Source organism: Oculina patagonica, chromosome 8 (genome assembly GCF_052425735.1).
Source record: "Oculina patagonica isolate OP01 chromosome 8, crgOcupat, whole genome shotgun sequence".
In the NCBI taxonomy this organism is placed as follows: Eukaryota; Metazoa; Cnidaria; class Anthozoa; order Scleractinia; family Oculinidae; genus Oculina; species Oculina patagonica.
Window position 1 is genome coordinate 22,118,822 of NC_135765.1, and position 22,628 is coordinate 22,141,449.

The window sequence follows — 22,628 nt, forward strand, 5'->3', positions numbered from 1 at the left end:
TGGAGGTGACTTACCGACTATAAGTTGCTCACTTTCTGGAAGTTCTTTAAATAATCTCTTGAAGTCTCCACACTTTGTCTTGTAACTTGAAAAGATCTACATACAGGTACATGCAGGAAGAAACATCATGAGGATGATATCATTGAACAAACAACTTATATCGCCGTCATCAGTCTGCAAGCTCAGTATGTTAGCCACTGATATTAGTTAGTACATGTACATAAATTAGTTAGACAAGTATACTGTAAAATTAAATAGCCTTTATCCTTAAAAACCTCAAAGTAGCTTGTGATATCTCTGGCACATTTTGACAACTCTGCATGGCATTAACTAACATCTTTACCTGATTAAATGAAGCAGGAAGCCAATTTCCAGGTGACCTCTGATTAGAAAATTTAGAAAAATGAAAAAATTAGGTGACAATCAGTGCATATATGTACAGTGAGGTCCCAATATAACAAATCCCATTATTATTATGAAGTCCAAACTACCCCAGGTATATCCTGTAAGCCAGTAAAGTCACTAACAATAAAATGTATGGAAACAGAACCTTGGTATAATGAACTCAGGACTGTTATCTTCCAGTTTCTTGGCACTTTGTCATATCCGGGTTTTAATGTATTGCATACCTATTTACCCATTACATCCCACCCTCAAATAAACAAGCAAAAAAGGCAAAAATTAACGATAAATACCACCCTCAACTCGACGCACACATTCAGTCATAATGGTATTTTTTTATTTCTTTTTAAACAAAGAAAGAATAACTAAAAGTGGCTATAAGCCACTAAACTCGGAAAAGTTATTATGAAACAAGAATCGAAAACAACAAACTGACAAATAAAGGTTTGCTAATACAAATGATGTTATACTTTCCAAACTTCTGTTTACTTCACTTTGATTGTCATCAAATACTGATCGAGAGCAGACCGAAAGGCCAAGAGATAGAGTTCCCATCTGTTGCAAATTGATTTCTTTCTTTTTATTTTTCCTTTTTGTTATTTGAAGGTAACAAAAAATAATAATCGCCAATGTTTAAGAGACAAGAACGCACGTCACAACGAAAGAACTTCAACAGCAGTTTTTAATGCAACCAAGATGGCTGACATATTCCACATACATAACATGTGGCGCGAAAACATGCGCGCGCATACTACAATACTAATGCCGCAGGCACTGCCTGCTGGCGCAACCTCTTCTCACCTTTAAATGGTAGCGAACTGACAAACTGTAGTTGTACACAGGCTTGAAATACATGGGCAATAAAAATATGAACTTAAACGAAGAAAACTGCATGTCAATTAAGACAGACTAACCAAATGTCTCAGTCTCTAGTAGTACCTTGTGAAAGTGTAAACCTAAAACTAAACTGTGGATCTAAAGGTACCACACGCAGGTTAAAATCTAACATAGTCCTGCAAGTGTGAAGGAGGTCTGCGCTGCCTTTGAGGTCTTGAAGCTGGGTGATCAGGAAAGTTGGGAGGAGACAACAATGGTTGATCTGTGACTGCAACACTTGTGCTTGACTCGTCTTGTACAGCGACTGGGGAAGGTGAGCGACTGATGGTATCAAGTGGTGTGTCATCACTGGTGAAGGACGGGACTTGTTCCTCGTCAGACGGAATGGTGATGAGTTCTGGAGGTGCAGGGGGAGGTAACACAGGATGTACCGGGGCTGGGGACACCGCAGGAGTTACTGGAGGCTCGACGTCCATGTCTGGAGGGGCTGAAGGACCTGGGAGGCTGGGCACAATGATGGAAGAGGGAACGGAATAGCACTCGGACAGCTTGACTTTCTAAGAAGTGGCTCTGAGTTGTGAGCCACGAAACTTCTTTACAAAACACCAAGGGGTGTCGATGGAGACAACGACATAGCGATCACGAGCGCGTGACTTGTCCTTATCAGAGAAGAGGTAGACAATATCTCCAACTTGTAGAGGTGGCGTGTTTGCGACAAGACCGCGGGGGTTCTTGGACTTCTCGCTATAGGCGTGGTTAGTAGAGCGATGTTTGTGCCTATCGAGTATGAGTTGGTAATCAGACAACGGCAACTGCTCATGGGTGAATTGGTTGCGTTGGGTCCACAACTCGAGAGAAGAAAGACCCGAGAAACGAAGGCGGGAGTTAAGACGTGCGGTAGCCAGAGCGAGGCCAACTTCGTCTACTGGTCCTCCACCTGGTTCTTGTCGGAGGAGCTCTTCTTCAAGTTCGCGGACTGCCTTCTCGGCGACAGGGTTGTGGTTCTTATTCTTAATACGGCCGACATCGATTGAGACGTTTAAATGTTCGAGCGAGTCGTTGTTGCTCAGGGATGAAAAACCAGGAGCAGGATCAACACGTATAACAGCTCTAGGACCATCAAGAGGGTGTAAACCGACGATTAGTTTTGTGAGGGCATCGCGTAGAGTGTCATGCTTTTCGTCCGGTATCAAGCAAGATGCAGTAAGTGACGTGGAGCATTCTCTAAGAACAAGGATGAACTGACGGTGGCGCTTGATTACGTCAGCGGCAAAGGAGATTCCTATCACTTCGGGAGGGTCATCAGAGGATTGGGATACCAAGGTGCTCGGAAACGACTGGAGTGAAGCGCACGTGTGGCAGGCAGATGTAACGCAGGAAATGGCGTCGCTCATGTCGAGGGCAAAGAACTGTCGTTGGAACACCATTTGGAGCTGATGGCGGGAAGGATGGTTTAGTTTGATGTGGAGGGCAGTTAGAAGACCATCCAGTACAGAACGGGGCACAACAATTGCTTCGGAAACAGGAACGAATGGCTTGGAGTGTTTGACTACGAGGACTCCGTCATGAGCAATGGAGGTGCAGTTGAGATACCGCTTAACGTCGCGAATATTGGTGATCTTCTTTGACGGGCGAGTGCCTTGTTTGAGGTGGGCATGCACCCTTCGGAGGTCGGGGCAGTCGTTCTGGATCTGTAGCCATGCTGACCTTGTGGTGAACGGGAGGTTGGACTTCTTGTCGAGAATGTCCTGAATCGAAACGCTACGCACGACTGAGTCTTCCATTTCGTGGACGAAGGTGCAAATTTGGCATTTAGGCTCACTGCAGTCGGGGGCATTGCGACTGGTGAAGTCAGACGGAAGGTTGGCCTTACCAGCCAAATGTTGAAGACTGACTTGGTAACGGCTTACAGTCGTGAGGAAGGAAGTTACTTGGGGGCTGGCCGAGAATTCACCGTGACATAACTTTTCAATTGCTTGAACGCACGGTTTGCTGTCAGTTAATACAGTCGTAGGCTGTTGCGACTGAATGATGAATGGAGCGAAGTGTTTGACAGCAGCAGCAATAGATAATGCTTCGACCTCGCAGGGGAGCCAGGTGACTTGGTGTTTCCGCAACTTGGCGCTGTAGAAGCCAGCAAGGGAAAGATGACTTTCACGGGTAACATACAATGTAGCACCAAGGCCTCTCTTGGTGACTGAGCCATCGGTGACTATCCAAAGAGTGTCAGAAGGACGTGGTAGGACTATGGATTTGTGTTTGGACAGATACTCCTGGGCACGCTTGAACCTGAAGGTGAGGTTCTCATCCCAAAGCAGCTTGTCGTTAGACTGGAGGCCCGTGAGGGTGCTCTCGAGGGGGTCCACTATGTCCGAGCAGTTTGGGAGTACGCGACTGAGGACTTTATAGGCTCCAATGAAGGAACGTAGGCCTTTCACACTTTGGGGAGGAGGGCATGATTGCAAGACGGCAATACGATGAGGGCTGGCTGATAGACGGCCTTGAGACCAGATCCAGCCAAGGATGGTGGTAGACTTTGGACAGATGACAGTCTTCGTAGGGGACAAACGGAGGTTACAACGATCAAGCGCCTCCAGTACCCGTCTCCAGTTGGTCAAGAGGGTTTCGGGTGTATCGCCGCCACAGTACAGGTCGTCTGCGAGTTTAGCCACGCAGCCTTCTTGAATTAAGTCACCCAGAACACGACACATCATTTCCTCGAGTGCGGTCTCGGAGCCAGGCATCCCCATTGCTGATCTTGTGTATACACGGATTCCACGGAAGGGGGTGGCTACACCACAGTACTTTAGAGAAGACTGGGAGAGAGGTATCTGGTAGAATGCTCGGGTGAGATCAGTTTGGATCATGTAGCGCCATGGTGTGATAGTGCGCAGGGTTGTGTCGACGTCTGGCATTAGAGATGGCTGCGGTTTACTGTAGCGTGCTACGTCGGCAAATGCGGTCACGAGTCGGTGACCACCTGAAGGCTTTTTTACAAGAAATGAAGGATTAAGATACTCAACGGTTATGCCCAGATCCTCGGGGCGACGGAAGACCTGGGCCTGTTCCAGCTCGTCAAACTTAGCTTGGAGTTCTACCAGTTGGTTGCGAGAGTACTGAGGTACGCGGCCTTTCCGTTGTGGAGGCTGTACGGGGCCTATATTCACAGTTGCTTGGATGGGACCAGCAGCACCATTGTAACCGGCTATGTCGGGGTTGAAGACTCTGTCGTATGACTGCAGCAGCTGTTGAAACTTGAGACGGGTTTCATCTGGCAGCAATTTGTCGGGGTCTAAGGACACGGAAGACGAGAAGGGAGGTAGACTGTGTGGCTTCACTGGAATTGACTTAGTGGTGGATGCTGGGTTGGGGGTCGGTGACGGTGTTTCTGCTGTGGGTAGAATCTCGCTGAGGTGCTCGTGGCGACCTATGGCTTTCGGCTCGTTGGAAGTGTTGGTTAAGCGGATTTTGGATCCGACAGCTTCTACAACTTGAGGTTCAGGCCAAATGCAGGTGGGTTTGGTGTGTTTCGATATTGGGGTGTCTGAGCGCGGTTGAAGTGCTAGTACGCAATCGTCACCTAGGTCGGAAGGGACGTCCAGTTCCAAGTATTCACCAGGCCAAACAACGGTTGCGGAGGAGGAAGCGCGTAGGACGTAACTTTGTGCACGTCGCACAGCATGAGAGCCAGTTGAATCACTATCGGGGTCATAATGTATGACCTCAGAGTCCTGAATACGTACTTGGCACAAAGCGGGACGGACGGTGATGTCGTTAGCAATAAGGAAGGGTGTGCCAGCCAGGACGTCTACGTCTAAGTTGTCAACAACGAGGGCGTCAAGACCGAGTTGTTTGTCTGCTCGGGATAAGATGAGGTGAGTTTCCCCGGCTACAGCTAAGGGAGTCATGCCGTCGGCTTGTAAAGCTTGCTGGGAAGACTTTACAATGGTTGCACCCATTGAACGGGCCACGGATGACTTGATCATACTAGTCTCTGCACCTGTGTCTAGGGTCAGTCGGAGTGGATGCTGTTTGTAAAAAGCCTTAAAGTGGGGTGACTGTTTAGTGCTGACACGGCGTGAAACTGTACGAGCTGTAGTGTGTGGAGGGGGGTCGTCCTCGTCGGGGAAGGCTGAGGGCACATAGTCTGAGTAGTCAGGTTCCTCGTCGTCAAGCGTAGAGGTAAGGCGAGAACGAGAAAGGTAAGTACGGTCCTCCGGAGGTAAATATGAGCATGCACTTAAGAAGTGCTGGTCGTTGCGACCAGCTTGTTTACATAAAGGACAGGACCTCGGTCGCCTCGGAGGCCATGGTTGTGCAGAAGACTTAACGGAGGGGCGAGGAGGTGGCTGCCTGAACCGTGAAGCAGTGGTTCGGAGAACTTTGGTGTCGGCGTTGGAGCGAATCTCATCGAGAAGAGAGTCTAGCGCCTGCGAGATTTCAGGTTTTAAGGAAGCAAGAGTTCTTGATCTTAACTCAGTTCCGTAGCGCTGCTTGACAAGGGCAGGTAGATCGTTATGAATGAGTCTTAGCCAGGTTAAAACCACGAAATTCTCAAGTGTGGGTGACAGTTCCTCATCAACAGTAATGACTTCCCCATGGTGGGTTATGTTGCCATTTGCAACAAGCAAATTATCTTCAGTGAAGGACATTAACCGTTGAAACAAGTCTTCAGGGCGTTCATCAACTTCGAGTTTAATGTTAGAGAAATCTAGAAAATGAGCACCCGTGGACTGAAAGCCAAAGTGGGACCTTATTGCTTGCCAAATGGACTTGACTGAAGTGGTATTCTTCACAATGGTATTGCGTGAAATAACGGGGCAAAAATTTGCTATCTGACCTAACATGAGTTCAAGGTGTACGTTCTTCTGTGCGGCGGTACGTCGGCGAGTTAATGGGACGTCTTCCCCATCGGTAGTGAGCCCTCTATTGGGGGCAGTGGACGACTTTTTCTGCCATGTAAAATTGTCTGCTAAAAACGGGGCGAAATTAGCGTCTAAAGACAGGGAATACTGAAGATTCTGGCGCCAGGCTTCAAATGATGTGATACTTTCATTCTTTGTTAGGGACCACTGTTTCGGGGCTCTATTTGAATGCATGTTTAACACAGTAACAGTAAGGAACAGTGAAGTTATACTTTCCTTACGATGAGACGGCTGTTCAGAGTTCACTCGACCATAGGATAGGTAGACTCGTTGTTGCTTGGACCAGCGAGACGACACTCAGGCTCTTGAGGACGTGGATTAATCGTCGCTGCCACCACGCCAATGTTTAAGAGACAAGAACGCACGTCACAACGAAAGAACTTCAACAGCAGTTTTTAATGCAACCAAGATGGCTGACATATTCCACATACATAACATGTGGCGCGAAAACATGCGCGCGCATACTACAATACTAATGCCGCAGGCACTGCCTGCTGGCGAATAATAATAATATCATTGGCTATAAGTCGAGCGATTTTTTTTTCACCAAATCGTACTGAAATAAATTCATCTTTAGCTGAGTGTTTTGGGTTAGTTTTTTTCTAACTGGTTCTAAAAAACCAAAGGTTTACGGTCTCGGCTTATAGCTGAATAAATATCATAATATTATTTCAAGAAAACTGACATTAATACAATATTTCGGTTGGTGACTAAGCATGTTAATTTTATGTAATTTAACAAGAAATGTAGGTATCAGAGAAAAGGTCTAATTCTCTAGAGGTCTTAAAACACTTGCACGCATTGCGTGCATATGTCTAACAGGAAATGAGTGATGGAGTGAAGGAGTGAAGGAGTGAAGGAGTGAATTCACTTCGCCCACTACAACTCTTTTCCGAGTTAAAAAGGAAAAAAGGTACCGGTACTGTTCATACAAGTCAGTAATTTAAACCATCCTTGGAAATATTCGACAAGAGGCAAGACATTGGAAATTTAAACATGTTACAAATGATTTTTACAGTAATTGTAATCAGTGAACTCTGCCCTACAATAAAACGCCGCATTGGAAATGCTAAAAATTCAATAAATGCTGCCGCACTTAATCAAGTAAATAACAGTATTTGTAAATATAATAAATAATAAATGGGAATTTGCAGTGGAACATCCACAAAGTGACTCTTCGTCCAGTGCCATTCCCAATTAAGAATTGAAATTTAGAAGTGATTGGTATAATTTGTGGAGGGAGGAAAACTGGAAAAAAAAACCCTCGGAGCAAAGACAAAAACCAGCAACAAACTCAACCTACATAAAATGACACTAGGTCCAGGAATCAAACCTGGGCCACATTGGTGGGAGGCAAGCATTCTCACTAATTCACCATCCCTGCTCCCCATCTGCCATTCATGACTTAACTTTAATACTCTGACTATCAATTAGAGTTGATAACAAACAAAATAATAACGAACTCACAGACCTGTGTTTTTGAGGCTGGCTTGTTGCCCTTGCTTGTTTTCCTCTCTGGCTTGGAAGCTGAACCAGGAGGTGTGGATCTTCTGGAAGGACTCAGATCTCTTATTTTGGATTTGAAACTGTTTGTTATACTTTTACTGAAAGAGAAACATTGATGATGACTAGGCATTTAGCAAGATACCTAATTTTAAGGATTTCTTAAATAACGTTAAAAATATCAGTACTGTATTGCACAGGTCTCAACCCTGAATTACAATATTATTGAATATGATCAATCAAATACTCGGACAAAAGATTTCTAAGAGTTAATGGAAAATTATAAATAAATCAAGACAAAAAATGTTCTGCTTGCTTGTTAAACAAATTGAAAAAATTTAAAAATTTCATTTCTTTATAAAAAAGAAAACAGATTGATCAACACACCAACCAACCAATGAACTGAATGCATGTGTCATGAGGTTCAGTTTAACACTTTGTACAATTTTCAATTGGTAATTTCCTTTTTCCAGTGAATGGTATCATGATAAACATAAAACAAAGGAAAATTAAACAAGGTTGAACCAAGGGTTGAAAATTGAACCAGGTGCAACATACGTTTTAATCCGTAATACCTACAGTAGATCTACTGATTTATTTTATTTCACTTACAGTGTATGACGCAAATTTTTTCAAGATTATGTTACCTTCTTGGTGAAGTCCTTTGGCCACTTTCGTCACCATCATCAGGGCTGTACATAATAAATATTTATGAAAATAGAAAAAAGATTAAAAAGTCTGCAATTTGTAGATTAGGTGCCAAATTGTGTGCGCCCAGCTACTCCAATACTAGCTGCTGTTGCAGTTAAGATTACTACCATACAAGTAGAATCGAGATTTCTCAAACCATCAGTTTCTTGAAACTCCCAATTTCTCGAACCAATTTTCATTTTTCTAAGATCGTACTTATCTGAAATTTTTACACTGATTTCTTAAACTGACAATTTCTTGAAGAAAAGTTTCCCCTGGAGGTTCAGTAAAGAAATTGATCAGTATGCAAAGAAGTTAGTGTCTGCTAGCCTGGGGCTAGTGGATTTTGTACTCGGGCTAGTGGACTAAACATCATAAACATGGTGCTTATGAGAATTTTTGGAACAAGTAAGAATAAATTTTGAATTTTTTTTACATCCTGGAAAATTCAATTTCTTTGTACCCTCACCCTGACTACAAATTCTTTAGTAAAGTAGGGTACATGAATGAGTCTCAATTGTCAATACATCAGTCAACACTACTACAGTCAACTCCCACCTTACAGACACCCTGTTATTATGGACAGGAGCTGAAGTCCAGGCGAATAAGAATTACTGAAAATAACTCCCACTACTATGGGCTTTCTCTGTTATGAACACCAAATTGTGATCCTGCAGGTGTCTGCATGTTATAGTGGAAAAAGGGAAGCCACGAGCCTTGCGGCCCACACTGCCGGAGCTTATCCCAGTTTCCGTAGCATTAAGCGGCTAGGAATATTTCTGCTCCCTCCTGAATGGGATGGTAGTCCATTGCAGGGTACCCCCCAACATTTTGTCGCCGTACCCATTTATACACCTGGATGGAGAGATGCACTATGAGAGTAAAGTACACGTCTTGCCCAAGAACACAACACAGTGACCCCGGCCGGGGCTCAAACTCAGACCGTTCAATCCGGAGTCTGGCACACTAACCATTAGGCCACCACATCTCCCACAGTTATAGTGGGAGTTGACTGTAATATGTACAGTATGACCGTTTAGCCTTGTTTGTAAGTCAAACTGCAGAGAACTGCACAATTATAAGTAGTAGATAAAATATGAGCGGGAGATCTGTATGGGCGTTTACAATGAAAATGAAAACAATAAATTGAATGCAAAGTATTATTATGCGAATCAGTAGAGATCTGTATCAAAAGTTAATGAATACTAATTAGCTGAGCAGGAGTTTGTATCAAAAGTTAATTCTATTGATTGATTTGTATGGGGGTTTACAGCTGTGTACATGTGATCTGAATACTGTGCTGGGATTGGTTTGCACCGTCATGAATTATTAATGAATTTTACAAGAGCTATATACAATGCCTTCTCACTGCAAGCTTACTTCGAATTCAACTCCCTGTGATTGCTTCACTGTTAATTTGACACCTACATACAGTACGTTGTTGGACTGTACTGCAGACTACAACAGATCAAAGATTAAATGAAGGGCTCGGTGAAAAAAGGGCAGTAGGGATTTTTGGGTGAAAATCAACATCGCCAAAACTACTCCAAATTTCACACGTAGGTTTGTTTATGTCCACAAAATATTGTCCTGTTTTTATTTCTGCTGGGTTTGCTTCGTTTTTGCAAAGCAAAAAAACCGGTTTGTCTGGTCGGCGTCTTTTGGAGTTCCTTTGTTACAATAAAACAAAGGAATTCATAAAGAGGTCAACTGCAAAAAACCGAGTTATATGCATACATTATTTCTCAGAAATGCGACAGCAATCTTCGATGGGTTATTTATTTTTTTATATTTGGGGGGGGATTTTTTTACGTTAAGCTATGTTAAATGGTTTACTTGTAAAATGCGACAGTTTGTCTAGACAAAGTTGAATGTTCTACATGTGAGAAAACGCAGAAAAGAGTTAGCCGTTCACGGTACCTTGAAAAAGGTAGATGTATTTCTATGAGTACATGGTCATTATAAAATTACACAGCAAATTAAATGAGAAAATTAAGCTATGGAAACATAAGCAGACTGTACGTCAGTAAGAGTTTTCCCAGCTGTTCGTGTAACTCTGTGGTTCAAACAAGTTAAAAACTAAAAGCTTTCAGTATCATAATTTACTTTTCTATTTCTTGGCTTCCACAGAAATAATATAATAAACTATATCTTGTAAATAAAATTTAGGGCAAAATAATTATTTTCTATTCTTCCCATTTGGGGTTATTGTTTAGTCAGTCTATACCAAGTTTATGCTAATGGAACCACTGATAATTAAATAGAATTTTCCTGGTTAAAAGCACACAGCTGTCTGAAATAATATATTTTACAAGCTGCAAAATTTAGCATTATGTGGCTTCGCCAATTCTCATCTATATTAACTTATCTTTCAATAGCCTTTTGAGCAGAGCTGCTGAAATGGTTATGGAATAATTGAATTTTTTTAAAAAAAACTGTTGTCATTATTATTAAAAAATAAAAACATCTGTTTTCTAGAGGATGTTTTTAGGAAAAATCCTCGCCAAAACCTCTGATTTAGTAAATATCATCGCAGAATATTTGGGTGCACTGAGCTTCTATGAACCACAGATACTAGTAAGTCATTCTGTAAGGATTTTCTTCAAAAAAAAATTAACTTTGATAGAAAGAAAAAGTACATCAATTAGGCTAAATGCAAATAGAATCGACGACATACAGTAAAGGTTATGTAATTTATAATCCACGAATTAATCAACATCTATAACATAAACCTCTAGCTTTTGTTCGAATGAAGGAAGTGCTGAAATACATATTCCACAAAATAATTTTCCAAATATTCATCTGCTGTTTTCTCACGAAAAGTAACAAGAATTGTAACCTTGAGTTTATAAATTCTGTTAATTACAATACGCTCTTCATAATAAAAATGCAAGTCAATTAAGACTAACCTTTCAAGCAGGTCTTCTTGCGAGGAAGAAAAATCTTTCGCTTTCCTACAGTCAACATAAAAAGGAAACAACACAATTATTTTCTTAAGGTATCCCTAACACTCCAAGGGACAAGAAAAGTCTCTAAATTAATCCCTTCTCAGCCCACAAGCGTTGAAAAATTGATCTGTGTGCCAGTCTGACCTTGTGGTCGCTTTCGTGTCGTCCAGTTCTTCCTCATTGCCAAAGTTGGAGCTCTCCAAGTCCAGGCTTTTTGGTCTTTCCTTCTTTGCTTCATTTGATTTATTATTAACTGCATCTTGGGCATTAGAGGATGCACTGTCCTCCATGCCAGCTCCGTTTATTTATTATTTTTCTTCAGTGTATTTCATGATGAACATTTCCCTTCTTCCTCGTATTTACCCCCAGAATGGCCACATTAGTGCCTAGTCCTCCTCGGTTACTTGCTGGGAAACCACGCACGAAAAACAACGGGGTTTCTTCCACAGTTTCTTCCGGGGTAATTATTTCAGAATTAATTATTCCCTTGAGTATTTTAAAAAGATCAGTAAGTAATGCAGAATCTTTGTAAATCAACTTATCGTGAGATGTTTGCATGTCTTAAGTTTTTCAACAGATGCTTGTAAATTTTAATTTAAAATAGTCCAAGCATTTTAGCGAATAAAAGTGGTCAACCTATCACTAATTGCAACAGAAAGTTTCTCTACGGTTTTATAACCAGAAATATATCCTCTACAATATATCAAAAGTCTAGAACAATCTAAGGAGAACAAGGGGAGAAAAATATATTATTTATATGGATACCCTGATGCTGAACATGAAAACGAGGCTCTATAAACAGTTATCTTTTACAGGCTGTTACATAAATCAGAACGTTAGGAAAACCTTGTAACTATCTTTATTGATTGAAAACTATTGTCTTAACATTTTGAGACCGTTTAAAAATAATAACCGCAGACCAGTAGTTACTGCAGGCTCAATTCAATATGGCCGCCTCCACGTGGGATTTGCTGTGTACAGGTGAGTCCTTTTATTACTTGTTTTGACTTGCTTTTCAATGTTTTAAATATTGATTGGTGATTTGAATAGAATGTTAAGCACAATAAAACACACATTTGCAAATTAAATAACTTTTTCGCAGAGAAAATTAGAATTATATTTTTGGTTTCACTACAGTGTATGTAAGTTCGTAAGCTTGTTAGCAGTTTAAATACAACAATTTTCTGCACTTATAATGATATAAATTGTAAGCATCATGTGAATTTGAATCGTTTATTCTTCTAATTCATGAAATGTGATGACTATTGGCCAGGACAAGCTGTATAATAGCCCTATTTCGCAGTTAACTTATCATATTAAGATAACAATAGAGACAATGTAGGCACTTCAGTTCGGGCTCAAGCCACAAAACACCATATTTTTTCCTGAGTTCGTGAAACTATTTTAGTATAAAAATGGTTTTAAAATGTACAAGAACTACAATTATTTTAGTTTACATTGTTTATATGCTGTGCAAGATTGTAATTGCAACAATAATTTGGTTATAACAGGTATTTTAAACTTATAAATGTACAAAAGAAGTGATTGAAGTGAAGTATTTTGGTGACCTATAAGTATATTTTTTACTTAAAAACGTAGGTAAATTTGATAAAGCAAATTTATGACGGCAAGAACAGACTCGGATTTCAAATTCAGTGTTGTAACTAGACTTGCTGAAGCTTTATTAGTTCAATCAATCTTGGAATATTTATGATTTCAGATAATCTTAAACACAATCTGTGATGGATGGAAAAGCCAATTGCATAATCTGTAAAGAGCCACTCGACCAAGGGCCTGACTCCGCTATAGTTACGCTAGGAGAGAAAGGCAGTGCAAGTGTTAACAGAGCAAGTTTAGAGCGTAATGATAGTACTATCTGCACCGTACCTGGGCAACAAGTTCACCAATATTGCCGCAAAATCCATTGCAACCCTAACAAAATAGCCCAAGCTAAAAGAGAGGCCGCCCAAACCCCAGACACGAGTATTTCCCACTCCAAACGCCGTTCAGCGGAAAAGAGCTTCAGTTTCAGCGGTGATTGCTTTTTTTGTGGAACGCCTGTCAATGTTGGGGAGCAAGGGAATAAAAAAGAGGTATTTAATGTAACAACCCTAGACATTAAGGATACTATATTGGCGACATGTTGTGAAAGACAAGATGCATGGAGTGACATTGTACAGGCCAGAATTATGCATGTACATGATTTACCTTCCGCTGATGCAGTGTATCATCAGACATGTAGTGTCAATTTCCGCACAGGGAAGCAAATTCCAAAGAAGTTTGTGACTGATGAACCTACGCACAAGAAGAAAAAAGTTGGCCGTCCGCAAGATGAGGAAAGAACGGATGCGTTCCTGCGAGTAGCAAGGTTTCTTCAAGAAAATGACGATGAGCAGATTAGTGTGAGTGACCTTATTGACTTAATGAATGATTTTATGGCGGACTCGGAAAGCACAGCGTATGGCCATACACACATGAAGGCAAAGATCAAGGAGCACTTTGGTGATCAAATAATAATCACTGAATTAAATGGAAGGGCTAATGTAGTCACGTTCAGGAGCACAGCAGAGACTGTTCTTCAAGAATTTCATGCTCATCAAAAGGATCATCCTGAACAGGAAAAACAATACATCATAGAAACTGCTGCCAAGCTCATTAAGAATGACATCAAGTTAGTAGACACTTCAAATGAGCACTATCCCACCGTAAATGAAATTGAAACTGAAGAGAAATGCCTCAACTTCCTTCCTGCCTCTCTCAAGCTTTTTTTAGAAGGGATCCTGGCAGGAAAAGATGTCGGCCTTAAATTGGCATCTATTGGACAAGCCATGATGCAAGCAGCCCGCCCTCGAGTTCTACTTGCACCACTTCAGGTTGGAGTGGCTGTACAGCTTCATCATCATTTTGCATCACGTTTCCTTGTTGACTCCCTCCACCGCCATGGATTTTGTTGTTCATATCAAGAAGTGCAGAAGTTTGGACAAAATGCAGCTGTAAATCAAGGAACTGATATTCCCAGCCATACTTCCGAGTTTGTTCAATATGTTGCAGATAATGTTGATCACAACATAAGAACCTTGGACGGCAACGATACGTTCCATGGCATGGGGATCATAGCCGCTGCTACCCCTGGAACAACGCAGAGCCAACTTGTTCCAAGGAGACGAGTTAATGCAGAAGATATTTCCACAGCAGGATGCATCCAAATACAGCACCAGGGCTTAGCAAGCCAGGAAATAGAGATCAAGTACAATGACATAGTCATCCAGAAAGCCCGCGATCCAACAGCCAATCTTGATATTCTATGGAAGACGTCACTCTTATTTGGTTTCTCTAGACCAGCTTGGTCTGGTATGATGCAGTTTGTTCATCGTGGTAACCACCCAGGTCAGTCCTCTGTGACATTCCTCCCAATGATTGACATGAGTTCAAGTGACCCTACTTGCATCTTCTCCACATTGAAGTTTGTAACTGAACATGCACGCAAGCATAACGTAACACCAATTATTACTTTTGATCAACCACTGTGGTGGAAGGCTTTGACAATCATTATGTCTGAACCTCTGGGAAGTGACCTTCGTGAAATAGTCCTGCGTCTTGGTGGATTCCATACTGAGATGAGTTTTCTCGGCTGCATTGGCAATCTCATGGCAGGATCTGGATTAAAAGAGCTTTTAGAGATGATTTATGCACCAAACGCAGTGGAGCACATCTTTACTGGTAAAGCTATCGCTCGAGCAGTGCGTGCACATCTTCTTGTAGATGCAGCTCTTAACACACTCTTGCTATCCAAAGCTCTTACAGTTCCCATTCCAGGAATGCAAGATACACCAAATGAGTCAGCGGCAGCTGAAGATGAAGATGAAGATGAAGATGTTGCATCAAACACGCCATCTACTGCAGATCCCAGACAGAATCCTGACCTTCAGGAAGCTCGTGCCCCGTATGATGAGTTAATGAACAAAAAAAAGTCAGCAGAAGAAATCAGTGCAGCTGATGTTCTAGACAGGATAAAAGGCCATCTCCAACAACAGAGGGATTTCATGAAGGACGACCGCACAGCATCGCTCTGGCTGCAGTATATGGATATGGTAGACATCCTTCGCATGTTCATAAAGGCTGAGCGAACCGGTAATTGGAGACTCCATCTACAAGCTTTGTCAGAGATGCTTCCCTATCTGGCTGCCTCAGGGCACAATCTGTATGCTAAAAGTGCCAGATTGTACTTGCAATCAATGAACAGCCTTGAGAGTGAACATCCAGATGTATACAGGAAATTTGAAGCTGGGTTCCATGTAGTTAGAAGAAGCAACCGCATGTGGGCAGGACTCTCGACAGATCTTGTGATTGAGCAAGTGCTAATGAGAAGCGTTAAGACAAGTGGTGGTCTTACAAGAGGACGTGGGATGACGGAAAGACAGCGACTAACTTGGTTGCTCTCCATGCCTGCCTGTGCTGAGATGAATCGTGTCATGTTGGACCTCACAGGTGTAAGTTACAGCACAGGAGAACAGAACAAGGATATGACCAAGTCTAGGCAAGCCCGCGACATGAAGGACACCCAGAGTTTGCTCTTTTCTCTAGCAGAAAGAAACCCTTTCACACCTCATCAAGATCTGATGAACATCATGAATGGCGTCCATGCTGACAGTTCCGTGAATGTGGAAAATGCTAAGGAGATTGGACAGACCATCTTAGAATCCATGACAGGAAAATCAGCTGTGGAATTCAAGTTTAAAAGAAGTAATCAGGTCATCACACTTAGCACAAAGTCATCTGTTAAAATTGATGGAGAGAAGATCCAGGTGGATCCGCAGCTGTTGTTTCAGCGTCTAATAATTGCCAGTAAATCACTGGATGACATGGAAGCCATGTTCCAGCATGAGCTATGCAGCTATCCAACAGCTCTGTTTGATTCCTCGTTCATGCTGCTTCAGCCACAAAAGCCAGTACTAGCAGATGCTATCTGGGCCAAGCTTCCTTCCGATCCTGCTGGGCCAACCGGTGAAGTCCAATATGTGTTGGATGGTGGTGCGCTTCTTCATCGCATCCCGTGGCCACGCGGATTCCCTACATATAGGGACATCTGTGATTTGTACTGCAACTACGTGACTCGGAAGTATGGTGCGGCAATTGTTGTCTTTGATGGTTACACTAGCAGTTCCACAAAGGATATGACACAGCAGAGGCGAGCAGGAGGGAAAACAGGGACAACCGTCACATTTTCTGATGATATGAAAGTTACCATGAAGAAAGATCAGTTCCTGTCAAATTCAAGCAACAAGCAATCCTTCATCAATATGCTGAGCAGCTATCTGCAGAAGAGAAATTGCCAAACACATCACTCCCAAGCAGATGCTGATCTCCTCATAGTACAGACATCTCTGGAAAGCGCAAGAAGGATAAACACCGTGCTTGTCGGGGATGACACCGATCTTCTTATCCTATTGTGCTATCACACGGAATTGGATGCATTTGAGTTATTCTTTCAGCCGGAGCCAAAGGCCAATTCGATAAAACGGCGGGTCTGGAACATGAAAGTGGTGAAGGAGACGCTTGGTGAAGAGGTATGCAGCAACATGTTGTTCATCCATGCAATCCTTGGATCTGATACCACTTCTCGCCTCTATGGTATTGGTAAGGGCGTCTCACTGAAGAAGTTCTTCGCCAGCCAGCATTTTCGAGATCAAGCACAAGTGTTCAACAACACATCTGCCTCCAAGAAGGATGTTGTCGCAGCGGGTGAAAAGGCACTGGTTTGTGTTTACAATGGCAAGTCTGACGAAGGACTGGATTCTCTTCGATACCGACGGTACTGCGAAAAGGTAGCCACCAACACTTCGCAAGTTCAGCCACAGAGCTTACCTCCTACATCAGCAGCAGCGAGATATCACAGCCTACGTGTGTACATTCAAGTCCAACAGTGGAAGGGGGTTGGAGAAACCATGTCAGCAGAAGAATGGGGATGGAAGGTCAGTGAAAGATTACTTCTTCCTATCATGACACACTTACCTCCAGCACCTCAAGCCCTCCTTCAAATTGTGAGATGCAACTGCTCCACAGACTGCAGCAGCCTTAGATGTACCTGCAGAAAACACAACCTAGAGTGTTCAGCTGCTTGTGGTCAGTGTAGAGGCTCAGGTTGCACCAACTCTGTCCAGCCGGATGACTGTGAAAGTGAAGTTGATGACGATGATGATGATGTTTGATTCATGCATCCTTCCCAATTGACACTGTCTGCTAAGGTGTCTAGATTATAGCTTTACTTTATTTCAATTAAGCCGGTGATGTTTCCATCAATGAAAAGTAAATGAGGAAAGTTGTTTTGTATTTAGTCTTGTTGTCATGCTGATTTTTAAAGGCTTATTTGTAAAATTAGAAAAGTACTAGGCAAAAGGATTATAATTCGTGATTCATTTGTCCTACCCAGTTGAATTAGAACTTGTGAGGATGTCTGGATCATTATCTTTTTTGTTTGAATGACATTAGTAAATTTGCGATAAAAGAAATACATCTAAGAGTAGGTTATTGTATGTAGCCTTGTTTTCATGCTGTACCAATAGCGGTATGATGTATAAGTAAAAAATTAAGTCACTTCCCCTTCGTAGATTTTTCTAGACTTTTGATATGTTGATCGGGACACTTTTCTGAGATGGATAGTGAAGAAATAAATTCTGTTGCAATTTGTGATGGGTCTTATCAATATATTGACTGGACTAAAAAGGAGCCCTGGTCAAACCTCGCGTTCACGTGTTTACCGCCAGGAAAACTGGGCTCCGAGTACGGATTCTCTGATTCAAGACCTTTCAAGGATGCAAGGATTTTGCCCTCACAAAACTAGAGTTAGGTTTCTTTCGTGCTTTCCAAACTTCCCAAGTGCACCATAGCCCGATAGTGCACGCTAAAGCACGAACCAATTGTTAATTTAGTATTTTGCAATTTTCAGGTTAATTTTCAGTGCAAAAGCCGACTTCCAGTCGATGCGAGGATAATTCTAATCATGTTTAATTCTGTGTTTAGTTTTGTACTTTAAGTTTTTAGATAACCTCTCAAACACAATCGTGGCTGCCAAAGTTATTAAAATAGCTGCCTCGTCCCCAGGCGTCCTCGTCCTTGGTCGTGCACGGTTCGCTTGGTGTTGTGGGACTGACGTGCACGGTTCGCTTGGCGTTCTGGGCCTGATGCGGACGGGGAAGCGGACGCCGCTCCGCGGCTCGCTCCCTAACCATCAAACCCCGCGCTCCCTGTTTTCCCGCCTTACCGCCTCAACGTCCGGCCAATCGGCGCCTGGGGACGAGGCAGTTAAAATAGGCTAACAAACTATCACAAACTTAAATCACAAACTACTACAGTACGTAGTTTCCATGGTTACATGCAATTAGGCGTTCTTTTTTTTCGCGGCGGGAAAAAAAAAAAGAAGATCGCAGGTTATTTCTATGGTGGCTCTTTCAGTATAAGGGTCATTTTGTGCGACGTACAATATCAAAGAGTACGATTAACTAGCTAGAACTTCTATTATTTTTCTAAAACATTAAACTTTATAAACAGATGAAGAATTTTAATGCAGCGGTTCTTCTGTGGAAGAGCTCGAGGGTCTGTGTAAAAGAAAAATTTGAAATTTTTCTGGACAGTGGAGAAACCGTCTTACTAACTTTCCCCAGCACGAAAAAAAATTATGTAAATTTTTTTGTAGATAACATCATTCGTGAGCCATAGATCTTGAAGCGAAAATTGCTTTTTCTAGCTGTCTAAGAATTTTAAATAACCTTACCGAATTCTTATAAATGTGCCGTGCGAAACTCAGTGTTGAGTCACAAAACAGAAGTGATAATTTCGAACAATTTGCAAAGTGATCATCCCTCCAGATCTTTCCAAGCTAGTCTTGCTCAGTTTTACAAGTCTCAGTTTACTTTTCGTGCACTTAAAATTAACAATCAATGCGGGAAATAGTTAGGGACTACTCGCAGACACTTTTATGTTTATATCTGCAAATTAAAATTCCACTGGTATATTAATTCGTCCCATCTACCCTTTTTAAAGCTTCATAGGAAATTTTCAAGACGCATTTCCGATTCCGATTGCCGTCAAACAAAAATGTCAAAAGGATCTGTAGTTACATGTAACTGAATGCCTCAGCAGGTAGCCACTCAACTATCACTTACCCGGAAAACTTTAAAATAAGAGAACCGTTGCTAACAGTTAAATTGTGCTTCTTTACAAAGCCTGCCGTCGAGGCAATCAACGGTTGTGATCTAGCCATCATGATCAGTTTCCATAAGACTAAGTCAGTGTTTTTTCGGATCTCAGATTGTTAATATATATGTTTTCCCGCTCACGTAATGCGGTGTTAAAATGGACTGCAGGTGATGAATCTGACATTACTTTTAGCAATTGATTCCGAGCCAATTATAAATATCCACGGAAGTTTCAATATTGATAACTGGAGCAGACCCAAAGGTGGCCTGGGTAGGGCTTTCCACAAGTTGCTCGGAAACTATTTGACAACTTTTCATATTTCGAGCAAGTTTTTCCCTTTTGAGCAACTTGTTGCATTTTGAGCAATTTCTAGACCGAAGATCTCCGAAGACTGTCCGAGTGTTGTCCAAAGGCCATACGAACGTTTCCGAAGATTAACGAAGTTTGCCGAAGATTTTCGTGGAACATCCGAAGACTTTTCGACTTTCGACTCATTTCTTAAAACCTTGCAAAATTCAGTTAGTCAGCAAACAGAACTTCATCGATATCTTCACGATTTTTGTCAGTGAAAGAAATCCTTGTAATTAAAAAAAAATGCCTGAAAATATTATTTAGATACTTTGGTTTAGCTCTAATTTATAGATTTTATTTATTTTTTTTTTTTTTTGTTCTGTTGCATTGAAATTGCCGAAACTGATTAAAAATATCACCTTCAAAGGGAAATTAGCATATATTTGGAGAAATTTTCTTGATAAAAAGCAGCGTTTTGGATTTTTGGGGGTAACTTTCAAGCAACCTTTTTTTAATCAAAAGCAACTTTTTTTCATGGAGCGACTTTTTCAGAAATTTCGAGCAACTTTATGAATAATTTCGAGAACCTTGTGAAAAGCCCTAGGCCTGGGCCCCAGTTCAATATAATCCTTCTGTAGTTGGATCTATTCCCTCCCCCACAAATCTATTTTCGAGCAAACGACATAAGAATATCCTTGTCGTGTGTTTTCTGTATTCTAAGTCAAAGTTAAGAATAAAAGCCTCTCAAAAAACACTTCTATTTAACTCCTCACGTTACGCACCACACGACGGATTTCTCGAGTGGAATATACATGGGCTTATTAGACTAGTTATCAATCAATAGTTTGAATTAATTACGAACTGAATTTGAGGTGGTCAATTTCTGGGAAGAAGGGATGGTGCAGTGGTATAAGACCACACGCCTACCTAAAGGAGGCTCGATGTAGCTTTGTCAGCCCTAGGGTGGTCCTTTTGAAAATGAAAATTATTATCTACGAAGCCAATGTTCGATTTTGCCAAAATACACCATAATGATCAAATATGACCAAAATTTAATTTTTTAATGGTCACTTTGTCGCAAAGATCAACATAGAAACGATTGTCGCTTTCTTTTCTTTTCAAACAAGCTTGATTTTCCCGAAATCTAGATGACTCTTGGTATTCATTTTTTGATATGTTAAAGTATTGTGGATTGACTGCCTGTAGACACAATTGCAGAAATATCTGTAAGAGCGTTTTAGTGTAAATCAAGAATGAAGTTTTTGTAACTTCTTGTAGTTTCCTACAATCGGCAGTCGATATATTTTAACAAATTAAAGCAAAAACTCTCTCGCTTTTAGTCTTTGATGGTGTAAGTATTTTTATTTCATTTTGAATAACTGTGCTCAAATACTACGAAACAATTTAAAAGCGCCTATTACGCATTAAAACGGGATTTTTCTGAAAACTTCTTTCTTGATTTACTTGAAAAACTGATTTCGTCAACAGTTCGTGAATCTACACTGAACTTTAACATATCAAAAAATGAATACCAAGAGACATTCTAGATTTCGAGAGAATTAGGCTTACTAGTATAGGTTAGCTTAGGTACCTCTACTTTCATTGCCTTTTCATTCTACTCTGTGCCCATACGTGGTGACTGAATCCAAAGATTTGAAACCGAGAAATGCATATTTTCCACCAGAGTTTGTCGGCTACCGACCTTGGAATGGTGCAGTCTGAGAACCAATGCATGTGTAAATTACGCTGTTGAAGGAAACGTTATCTTACCTCTCAGTTTCATGGTAAAGTGAACAACTTTGTGCCGGAAAGCGGAGTTTTTGCTCATTGTCCATAACTATTTACTTTTCTTGTAGTTTGCGAAAAATCGGTAAACGAGTGAAATAACTTTGCCCAAAAGTTTCAGTTGGAACAAGTTACTAGGCCCGGGCCAAACGTCGAACTTCACATGAGTCGAACCTAATGCAAATGACCAAAAACAATAGGTTTTGCTCATTTGCATTAGGTTCGACTTAAACTACAAGAAAATACAAAAACTTCATTCTTGATGTACACTAAAACGCTCTTACAGATATTTCTACAATTGTGTCTACAGGCAGTCAATCCACAATACTTTAACATATCAAAAAGTGAATACCAAGAGTCAATCTAGATTTCGGGAAAATTAAGCTTGTTTGAAGAGAAAAGAAAGCGACAATCGTTTCTATGCTAACCTTTGCGACAAAGTGACCATTAAAAAATTAAACTTTGGTCATATTAGATCATTATGGTGTATTTTGGCAAAATCGAACATTGGCTTCGTAGATAATTTTCATTTTCAAAAGGACCACCCTAGGGCTAACAAAGCTACATCGAGCCTTAGCCTGCGTTGCAGACGAACTAAACCCCGGTATAGTATAGAATTTACTGGGGTTTAGTTCGTCTGCAATTCAACGCACGCTAAATTAAAAGCAAGCTAAGACTGCTGCGAATTTGAAATTGTGCATGGATGAATAAAATCCCGTCATTAGTTGAATTATAATGAATCGTGCCAATTCCCTTTGCGTGCAGCAAAGCATTAATAATACCTCATTCTTACTTAATTTCGCGAGTACTAGTTTTCGCGATTTTCGCGATTTCAAAATATTCGCGAAATTAAATACGCGCGAAAAAAACATTGCGCGAAATTTAAACACGCGAAACTTAATACCATAATATTATTTATATCAAAAACAGTAAAAATTTAAATTGTTTGGAACTGCAATTATTTATCCTTGAAAATATAATTAGGTCTTGTTTTCGACTAGCACCCTTTCTCTGATTACTGTTTTCTTCAGCTTGTAAATCGGCCAAAACC

At 41.3% G+C, this 22,628-nt stretch overlaps 2 protein-coding genes across 2 annotated transcripts in view; one reads left to right on the top strand and one right to left on the bottom strand.

Annotated features, from left to right (window-relative positions):
• Window positions 1-11,646, bottom strand: part of LOC144662711 (protein Aster-B-like) — a 37,611-nt gene extending 25,965 nt beyond the window's left edge. Inside the window, exons 1-6 of the mRNA XM_078523586.1 lie at window positions 11,450-11,646; window positions 11,267-11,311; window positions 8,315-8,359; window positions 7,636-7,768; window positions 344-382; window positions 15-96 (exon numbers count right to left, since the gene is read on the bottom strand). Of these exons, the coding sequence (XP_078379712.1) occupies window positions 15-96; window positions 344-382; window positions 7,636-7,768; window positions 8,315-8,359; window positions 11,267-11,311; window positions 11,450-11,595 (490 nt within the window). The 5' untranslated portion in view covers window positions 11,596-11,646. The remainder of the gene's footprint in view (window positions 1-14; window positions 97-343; window positions 383-7,635; window positions 7,769-8,314; window positions 8,360-11,266; window positions 11,312-11,449) is intronic.
• Window positions 11,647-15,258: 3,612 nt separating this feature from the next.
• LOC144662712 (uncharacterized) lies at window positions 15,259-17,764 on the top strand. Its single transcript, XM_078523587.1, has one exon. It carries the CDS (start codon window positions 15,262-15,264, stop codon window positions 17,512-17,514), a length of 2,253 nt encoding a protein of 750 aa, XP_078379713.1. The 5' UTR covers window positions 15,259-15,261; the 3' UTR covers window positions 17,515-17,764.
• Window positions 17,765-22,628: the final 4,864 nt, after the last annotated feature.

Bases quoted from the DNA above. Each gene is read 5' to 3' on its own strand.
- LOC144662712 (XM_078523587.1), top strand. From the start codon at position 15,262: ATGAACAAAAAAAAGTCAGCAGAAGAAATCAGTGCAGCTGATGTTCTA.